General features: G+C 34.2%; 2 protein-coding genes across 2 annotated transcripts; one reads left to right on the top strand and one right to left on the bottom strand.

Moving 5' to 3' along the window:
• The first annotated feature begins 359 nt into the window (after positions 1-359).
• On the top strand, positions 360-1460 carry LOC132758306 (putative nuclease HARBI1). Its single transcript, XM_060749880.1, has one exon. The coding sequence runs from the start codon at positions 360-362 to the stop codon at positions 1458-1460; it is 1101 nt and encodes a 366-aa protein (XP_060605863.1).
• Positions 1461-2375: 915 nt separating this feature from the next.
• On the bottom strand, positions 2376-4467 carry LOC132758310 (uncharacterized). Its single transcript, XM_060749885.1, has 3 exons — positions 4252-4467; positions 3955-4124; positions 2376-3274 (listed from the first exon to the last, which is right to left on the bottom strand). Exon 3 carries the CDS (start codon positions 3269-3271, stop codon positions 2474-2476), a length of 798 nt encoding a protein of 265 aa, XP_060605868.1. The 5' UTR covers positions 3272-3274; positions 3955-4124; positions 4252-4467; the 3' UTR covers positions 2376-2473.
• Positions 4468-10672: the final 6205 nt, after the last annotated feature.

Genomic DNA, 10672 nt, shown 5'->3' on the forward strand with positions numbered 1-10672 from the left:
GGGTAAATTCCATATAAATATCGTTCAACAATGCATAAGTAATAGGTTTCATGTTTTACCAAACATTGGATCTGGAAATTGGAGTAAAAATGCACATAGAATAAAGTGTCTCAAAAGCCTCGGACGCTGGCCCATTGAGTGATTATAAAATTAACAAGTTTTTTAATTATAATTTAAACATAAACATTAACGATAATTAATGCAATGGTAAAATTAAAAACCAATTTTAAAATTAAAAATTACGCAGTTTTTTTAAACATTTTTCATTACATATTTAATCAGGTAAGAGAAGACAGAGGCGATGGTGGACTAGAGATTGGCTTCTGCGCAGACCCCTTCATTGCCAGTATGAGACTCTCATGGCCGAACTTGTAGCAGAGGATCCGGCGTCCTACAGGAACTTCACAAGAATCGAACCTGATATGTTTCAAAAACTTCTACATGTTGTTGGTCCAAGGATAACGAAGAATCACAGCTGGTTCAGGCGGCCAATTAATCCTGCATTGAAGTTGGCAATTGCCTTGAGATACTTGGCAACAGGCGACAGTTACCGTTCTTTGATGTATGGTTTTCGTGTTGCACATAACACAATCTGTGGTATTGTACGGGACGTATGCGAGGCCATAGTTTCAGCGTATGCCGAGGATGTTATCCAGACTCCTACTGAGCCTGAGCAGTGGCAGGCAATATCAGACCAGTTCGCAGCTAAATGGCAGTTTCCACATACACTTGGAGCTCTAGATGGAAAACATGTGGCCATACGATGTCCTAAGAACGGTGGCTCATTATACTATAATTACAAAGGATACCACTCCATTGTGCTACTTGCCTTGGTTGATGCCGATTACAAGTTTACATGGGTCAATATCGGAGCACAAGGAGGATGTTCAGACGCACAAATATGGAATCAGAGCGACCTCAAGTTGGCAATCGAAAGGGGGCTGATTGGCATGCCAGATGAAACACCCCTTCCAGGTGATGACAAACAAATAGGATATTATATTATCGCAGATGATGCGTTCGCCATGAGAACTTGGCTTATGAAACCATTCTCAAGACGAGGTCTTGAGAAGGATGAGCGAATTTTTAACTATCGCCTGTCAAGAGCCAGGAGAGTTGTGGAGAACGCTTTTGGCATTCTCGCCAACCGATTCCGATGCCTACTTTCTGTTATGCCCCAAAGACCAGACACAGTATGTTCGATAGGCCTCGCATGCGTTTGCCTTCACAATATCATGAGGTCAAGATATCCTGGTGATCAAAACATTCAAATGGATCAAGAAGACGACGCCCATCAAGTCATTCCTGGAGCATGGAGAGATGGTTTCAACATGGACAATTTGATGTGTCCAAGGGGTGGAAATATTGATACCTTCCAGGCAAAACAACAGAGGTTGTACCTGAAACAATACTTAAATTCTCCTATCGGGTCTGTTGAATGGCAGGATAGAATGATATAAAGGACAATCGAACTTATGTGAAGCAAATCTGTTTAGACAAAGCGAATGTGCAGGTCCGTTCTGTATAAATTATGTTGATGTTGTTCATTTTTTGAATTCTAGTACTCTATGTGACAACTTACCTAATCTAAAACATGTTATTTGTGATTTTAAAATAAATGAAGTCACACATGTATGCCAATGTTTGTAGTTATTCTGTTCAATGTCCATTTGCAATCTTGTATCCAGTACCAGGGATATGCAATCGTCTGTGACTAGATAAAGAAAAAAATTCATCAGTCACATGACTGACTATTATTTATCAATAATACCATTACCTAGTACCAATTAAGCTATATAATTTCAACGACTTGCAGATAACATTTTTACTACTCTCGATTGCGAATATAACTTTCATCTCTTACCTGAGCGAAAACTGCTATTATCAGCCGTATTGTTAAGCTGACCACGTTTCTGTTGTTTTTGTTTGTGATTGAGTTTTACACCTGTTTTTAACAGTATTTCCATCATATACTGGCGGGCAGTTAACCTACCCGATGTTCCTGGATTCTGTTCCAGTACCAACTTCTTTACCGCAAGTTATTGCCAACTTCTACACTTGACTAAGAAGACCGCCCTGCATTCATTATCTTATTCGGCCTAAGTTTAAGGAGAAGTCGTTTAAATCCTTTTTCTATTTTTAACAATTGTGGCCATCTTATTATCAGTTGGGTGGACGGACTAGGGAAATAGGCTGACCATAGCTCATCTTTAGCACTATGTGCTGCAGTGATCTGAAATACTTATGTTGAAGCAAAAACAACGACACATGCTAAAAGGTAAATATTCATTACAAACTGAACATTAGAAAATAATTAACAAAACATGTCAATCATTCGGAATCATTCGGAATTACTAACAATTAACAAATCAGAGTTTAAAATGTTAAACAGCCATATGAACAGAAATCACATTGTCATTTATAGAACCTAAGTGTCCATGATAATTAAGAATATGAACTTATTACGCAACATTTACACGTCAACAATATCATTTTCGGAAGATTCATTAACGGTCGTAATTCCCGAAAAGGTCATGAGTTCTCGCAAAGAATCAGCCTGACCGACAGAACTAGCACCTGTAGATGTGGACTGGACTGTGTCATACGTGGGGCCAGCTGTTATTGTCGCTGTTGTGGACAATGGCGCAGACTGTGACCTTCCTGGGTAAGATTGTGGAGGAAACATCGGAGGAGGAGGTTGGTACATCTGCTGCCATACTGGTAAATAACCCCCAGGATTTGAAGAGTAGTTAATTGTCTGAAGACGCTTTGCAGTGTGGTAATCTGCACGCTCCTGGTCGGCTGACGGCAAAGATGGTTGCAAGGGAAATTGCTGCACAGGAGCTTGCTGTAGGCTTTTGGAGCGCACTTTAAAGTTGCTGACCAGTTGAAGAGATTCTGCTTGGAAATCTGACCATAGAGAGTCATCAATGTCCGTAATTGCAGAACCAAACCACTGTGCCCACTGACGTCGCTCTGCTACCCGTGGGTCTTTTGGTACCGACATTTCATCAATCAGCTTCTCCTGCAATTGACTTGACTTTTGGATACGTTCTTGCAAGCGTTGAAGCAAGGCTGTGGACTCTTCTCTGCTTGCTTTCTTCTTCCGATTACCTGATGTGGATGTATCTTGCTCTCCACTGGCAGTTGACAATGCAGGTGAAGCGGACGGAAGCTGCTCTTCTCTATCATCTTGACTATTTTCGCCATCCTCGCCACTTTCGTCGGAGTCCGGCATCCTCTCTGGGTGTTTCTCGCGAATTTGTTTCATAAGCTGGAAACATAAAAATACATTCATTAGAGTCAGAACAATGCGACTAATATCAGAATCGAACCCATAATCTCCTGTTTTTCAGCTAGGTGCTCTAACAATTTTATATATATCAATTAAGCGATTTAATACCTTCACCTCTCCTGTTTAAAACTTAACTTGATATAATACATATAATACTGATTACATGCAGTGCCTAGAATAATCACACTGTCACATTAGTTTTCGGTTTCTATTTATATTTAACTACGCGCTTGTCGTTTAAAGGCTTTTTCTATAGGTCCGATGAAATGGAGTCCGGAAAAGCAATTAACTTTCTATTCCGAAGTAAGAATGAACATTCTGTACATTAATATTCATCAACATCCTTTTAAATGTCCTATACGGTTATTGAATAGGAAAATAAAAACAATATATTTTTAGATAATAATTATCATTTCACCTCTTATTTAAGATATACCCATATATAAAAAAATGATTGTTATTTTTCAGATTTTTTTTTGATTTTGTTTTATATTTTAGAAAAATGTACTTTCATCGATAAATCCCCTTGAAATAGTTTTATGTTAAGCCATACGCATTATTTAAAGTGTCTAATAAAATGTACGTAGAAATACTTTTAAAGTATATTTAATACAAAATTATTAATTGCCGCTTTAAAAACTCAAGATCTTAATACTTACATCGACTCCACCACGACTTTGCACCCTGTAGATATGCTTTGATAGAAACGATAACTTATCCAGAATCCATTTATCTCTGTCTGATAGGCGTCCACCGGATCCAGATGGTCGTTTTGTCAGCTTACCATACTAAGTTCGCATACTGTCTACCCAGCTCTTTAACCTTGCACCTGAAAATGTATCAAATAGCTTATAAGTGCAACAATAAACAACACACTGTATTTGCTCTTGAAATATTTACAAGTACTTTAGAAATATTAAATTCGTCAAAATTACTCATAATTATGGTTTACTCACCGTCACATATGCCAAGTTCCTCTGCTTTTTCCTTCCAGAGGGCATTCTTCTTTTCTGTCAATTTATAGTCTGAGTGCCCTTTATCATACAAAAGATCATTCTCCTGAAAGTATTAAAGAATTCATGTCCTTTGTGTTTTAAAACGACAAACAAACTCTAAATGTTTAATTAGGAACTTAATTTGCCCTAGTCACTACATGGAATGACATTAAAACAACTTAATCATAATATTAAGCATCGTACGACCTAATGTAAAATTTAAAAAACAAAAAAACTTCAGAATTACTGCTCACTTCACTGACGAGAACAATTTAACAGTACCATGACAACACTATTTTACCTGAAACCAGCTGAGTATGTCATCTTGTTGTTGCATAGTTAAATGCAGGGGTTGCTGGCGCTTATCAACCTTAACGGCATTATCTTCCTGCTCAGGGGTCGGGCGAGATGTGGCTGAATCCTCACAAGCAGAATCGTTCGTCTCTGCAATTCGTTTTCTATATCTCTTCTTTGGAGGCATATTCGAAAATGAGCATGCAAGAGGTTGTAGCCCGATAATAAATGGACCGTACAGATCCGTGGCGATTCGTTCTTCTCCGTAGCAGACCGTACTGATTCGTACTAACCCGTGCTTAAACCGTAGCAGACCGTACTGATTCGTACTAACCCGTGCTTAAACCGTAGCAGACCGTAGTGTATCCGTAGTGCGTCCGTCCTGATTCGTGTCTCTCCGTATCAAACCATTTCGGACCGTAACGATCCGTAGCTCTCCTGGGGATTTTACCTGCATTTTAGCGGTAGATCCGTCGAACTCCGTACTCATACCGTTGTGCGTCCGTACTGGAACCGTAGCGGACTACGGAATTTCACATTTCCGTAGTAATCCGTGAACAATTAGACCGTAGCTCTTCCGTGACGTTATCCGTGAATATGTGACCGGGGCTTATAATAGTCCCTTTTTCTTTATTTCATGCTATCGTCCACGCCCACAAGTACCGTCTTATGCATTTTTGAATATGTTGATATAAATCATCAAAATGACATACATGGATTCTTTTGCTTAATTTTACCAATTTAACACATTTTAACATACATGTTAGAAAAAAACCAAAAGAGTCTTTGTTATTGGCTGTATCGACAAATGGAGAAAAACATTTTGAGAATTGAAAATCACAGTGTTATTTCCGCTCTGCGAACAAAAGGAAATGATGTTGTCATCGTAAATAATAAAATGTGTCTTCTGTGCGCTGTGAAAGAGAAAATTCTACCGACAAAATACAAAAAAGAAGAAGCAAGTAATTATAAAGTAATTTCACTTTTAAGATTGTACAAGGTACGATTGAAATAACATATCGTAATAGTGATTACTGTATTTTACGGAATTTCAATAAAAAATTCACTTTCCATAATTTATTTATTTATGTGAAGATGTTCTATTGATTTTCCAAGTCATGGCATTGGGTTAACATAAGACCAGTTTGTATGGATATCTTTGTGTAATAATTGCGGAGCAGCATTAGTAAATGAAGTATGTGTTGCTTGTAATATACCATATCTCCCTTTGTTCACTACTGTTTTATTCATGTATTAAACGTTAATAATGTTTAGTCTGAAGCAAAATTAATATAGTCAGTAAAAAGTTTATCAAATATTTTCAAAAATGTTTCGTGAAAATAGTATTAATGTAATTGATATTCTTGATACCTTGAATTATAGGTACAAATAATTCAATGTGGGCATGTCTTTCGAAATAGAACGATCTTTCACAAAGTATCTATTTCATAAAACGAAAATGTTAAAGAAACTTAATTAGTATTTACAAAATTAAATTGAGACACCATGTCTCGTGTGACCTTAAATATTTAAGATTTGGGAGTTAGTTATTTTCTTATTTATTCATGTATCAAAGTTTTCGTTAATTACATACACGCGTTGCTTTATTCATGGTCTGTTTTCTTTTAAACTGTATTTCTAACACGCATTACATAAGTCCTTTTAATAATGTCGTTAGGATGTTCTAGCTCCAGCAGGTTATGTACATGTCAAGAGACGGGAGACGAATTAACTATTATTTTGCACATTGAATATTAGGGAATCCTGAGAAAGTAGTACTGCAGGTACATAAAGCTTTCACTTTCAAATCCCCCTTTTTAGCGTAATCCTGGTCTTTCTTCTGGTCAAAGCGTTGCCTTTCATATATTTCAATAACAACTAGTCAGACAATACAATTTGATAAGTGTTTTATAAATAAAGGTCACATAATCTATTGTAACAAGCGAGTAATTTTAATAACGTGAATCATTACTATTTATCAATTAACAAATTATTTTGAAGGATATTTAAAAGTCTAAACTCCCAAGACATTTAAACGGAACGAACCATTAAAACTTATAGTTCTGCCTATTGTTTATGATAAAGTTTTGTTCTCTATTTCCGTATGTTTTATACTGCGCTGTTATCTTTACACCAAGAACATTTTTATATCACAAATGACAGGCCCTGTTGAAACTCTAGATAAGGTGACAAAATCAATGAAGAAGCACTTCACTCATTTGTTTGAAATCCGATCATGCTGATTACCTATCAGAGTCGTTATTACAATTGCTGGTAAAACTACGTAAACTTAGTTAGCTTCCAGCTTAATTGACTGTAGTAGTACAATAATAAACACTGCATGTGACAAAAATAAAATTAGAAATACCAAACAATCACATTGAAATTTCTCTTGAGTAATATTGGTTTTGTTTAAATTAGAATAAAGTAGGCATTAAAGACTTAAAGGATCTAAAATCACTTTTTTATCATCTTGCAGAAATAGCAGGTACTCACGTTGTGCATTGTAGCAAACAATTTATAAATGGCCTGCAAACATTTATGTCAAAAAAGGCTCTTTATAACATTTGATTTCTTAAGAATGTGTTACTTTACATGTGGTAAGCTAGATGTGACACATTTTTCTTTGGATTGAAATGGTACTTATTTAAATCATTATCAGTTATGATTCGACTGCATCTCTCGAAAACCCCTCAATTTTCCGAATTTTTTTTTTGCATTTTTTTTCCGATTATCGTTTTTAATTATTTTTTATTTTCGGTAACTCAAGATTTATCAAATGAAATATGTTTGTTTTATTTTATTTTGTCTGTTTATCTGTTTGTTTTCTTAAATACGAATTTCAAGTTAGGATTTTAAAATCATTTCATTATCAACATGAAATTTTTTAATAGAAATAATATAAATTTATTCTTTTGAAAGTTTTGCGTCTTGTTACTAAAATTCTACATTTCCATAGAAGATTAGAAAATGTTTTTTCCCCGTGGGGTTTCTGTTAGACATACATATTGCTCCTTTAAATTAACATTGCCGACGCTGTTCTGAATATAAATCAAGAAGAAACGCGTTTATTCCCATGAAGGTACTAGCTTAATTATGTTTAACATTGCACTTATGTTTTGTAATCAGTTTCATTATAAAATACTGCAGAAAAGATGCCCAAGAGATAAAATGTTACAACATTTGTCTGGACGCGGAATATGTTACTTAATATTAACTAAACAGTAGCTTCCGCAATTAGAACATGGTATCTTTATTAGATTGGAAATTCTACAGTCAATTCAGGAATCGTGATGTTAAATGAAGAAACTTAAATATAAACCAAACTTTAAAATCACCAAACATAGGGCAGTCATAAAGACTTTGATAATTATTATATACAAATACCATACTCTTTGTATGTTTTTGAACTTAATTGCCAATTGTCCAGATTAAAATATAAAAGCGCTTTCATTAGAAATACAAATCCGTTTTCTACTCTTAAGTCCAGGTACAACATATTGTTTGGTTATAACATTATATATTGAATTCAACGGCTATGACAAAACACAATTAGACATGTCCGCTATGCTGAATTTGATAACAAAGCAAATTGTGCAGTAACTAATTACGTACACGTTCAAACTCATTATCTTCACCTGATAGTGCCATTTTCTGTAAATAATTGTTTTTGACGTCATCAATAAATTAGTAATGTAATATAATGCGCTTCGCTCTTACTTCTTGTTTATCCAAGAATAATTTTAAATACAAGTCTTGATAGGGTTTGTTTGTATTTTAGTTTGATAACACAATGCAATTAATCAGATCAATGAGCGACATGTATCTTTGACAACAATACATAATATAGAATTTGTTAGGTTTAATTCGTGAAATTTGGAAGTCAACGTGAATAAAGTAAAGGTCAATGCACAGCCTTAGTATTACACACAAAGAATCACATCTACGGTTATTTAGGAATGGAACTATAAAGTTAAAAAGGTTGTTGGTCTGGACTTGTATTGATTTGTTTACTATTGATTAGAATTAAAAGCTAAATCTCAAGATATATGGTGTTTAGGTGTCTAATATTTTATGTATATTTTTTTATCTGAGATAGGAAATATTAATTTCGAGCGGCATTGATATCAAACTATCTTATAGTCTTGTTCGCAGTTAAACATAAGTCATTATTCAACTTATAGTAATAAATCTTGTTTTTATTATCATAGTTATTTCTTCAAACCTCGTTTCGAGAGGACGGGAAATAATACATTATTTTTATGTTTAGTTAATACAAATTTTATTTTAGTTCGATTGTGTTGGCAGCTATAAGGTTATTACAACACTCTAGAATCCGTTCCTGGAACCAACCAGTACTAAGCAATGAATGTAAAGTATCTTGCTCAAGGAACCAACGGCTTGCCCCTGACAGGGTTTGAACCCACACCGTAACCAATCCTTTGATTACTAGTCCGACGCGTTAACCACTCGTCCACGCCGTCACCTACTTCTTATGATTAATTCTCTTATAGGGGCTTCAGATGTCGAAAGTCTAAAAAAGTGTTAACCTTTCCAAAATAAGCATTTACAATTTTATGGTTGTTTTAAAAGATAAGTCTACATAGTAAGAAATATCATATTCTTGTATTACATGTTTATTTACGTACACGTATGTAGTGAAAGGAGTACTAGAATAGAGTCGTCTGTATAAATATTGGTTTAAGACATCCTTTGGACCAAAAGGCTTTATTAGCGTTCTAACATGCGCATAGAAACATGCTGGGATATTTTAGCTACAGCTAAAAGACGTCATAATTGATGTCAATGATGGTGTCTAAATCCATTTCGCATCAATTGATCATTCATTTCAATTTCCGTGTGTTTAACAAAGAAACGAAATATCAACGTGACAATTGTTCATTGGTTTCAAATAACATGCGTGAATAAATTGTAAGGAACCCTTTTACCAGCTTCGAAAAGTTGAGTTTTGTCCGTTATAATTGATTCTATTTTTTACGAATTTATACTTCATACTGTTTTGTCACGCAATAGTTGATGTCATGAATTCATATGCCTTTGAGAATATTCATTTTCTCTTATTTAGTAATGTGGAAATAACTGATTGTCTTTCCATGTTAAATAAAACGAAGATCAATTGAGACTTGTAAAAAATTTCAAATTGTAGAAGAGAGGAAGGACATGCTTTAAATAAAGAATTCAAATTTCTAATAAAAAATATTAAAACAAAGTATAGAAATAACTGAAAGCAACTTAGTTTAACTTTCTTAAAGCTTTTATGATACGATGGTATGATGTTTCGATTACAACATTGTCAAAAAAAAAGGTTTTCTCCCATCTCGTGTTGCATTCAGATTTTTTAGCAAACAATAAAGTAAGTAAAAAATATTAAAACCTTAAAGGTTTTGATAATGTTCACTTTCTATTTTAACATTGGACGGTGGGGAAGTAAAGAAAGGAAAGCAACCCAATGGTTCAAATCTTTGTACCCCTTTCTGTACTTACAAGTTTGACATTCTGACCTGTTTTCCTTTTTTCATTATTATTATTTTGTATCAGGAAATAAGAACTTTACATGAGATTTTGTAAATAAATATAAGTGTTGTCTCTTAGGATCAATGATACAAGAATGAAACAAGTAATACAATCAACGTAAAATGCTGATAACTTTTTATAGTATTCAGTGATTAAATGTTTTACTACCTCAAAGAAATACATGGTGAACACGGAACTTCATGCTGTGCTCGGTGAACAGAAAATATCAATTTTTGTAAACCATTTAGTAAATAATAAAAATGATTGTATTCTTTCTATTTATTATGCCAATATTGCTTATACAGACAATAGAAAAGCCAAAACATATGACTTTAATAATATCCTCGCTATAATAGTATAATAAATGTAAAGTAATATTTAGTCAGAGTCGAGATATAAACATAAATTGGATATCATATTAAAAATGCAGTTTTGTGAAAGGAATATATATCAATAATATTTTTGAAATCTACATCAAATAATGTCAATATTAGCATTTTCCTCTGAATAGGGCCTCATGTCAAAATTAAATAATTTCATAAAGCGAAGACAT

Source organism: Ruditapes philippinarum, unplaced genomic scaffold, assembly GCF_026571515.1.
Source record: "Ruditapes philippinarum isolate M1 unplaced genomic scaffold, ASM2657151v2 ctg3468_1_1_1_1, whole genome shotgun sequence".
NCBI lineage: Eukaryota > Metazoa > Mollusca > Bivalvia > Venerida > Veneridae > Ruditapes > Ruditapes philippinarum.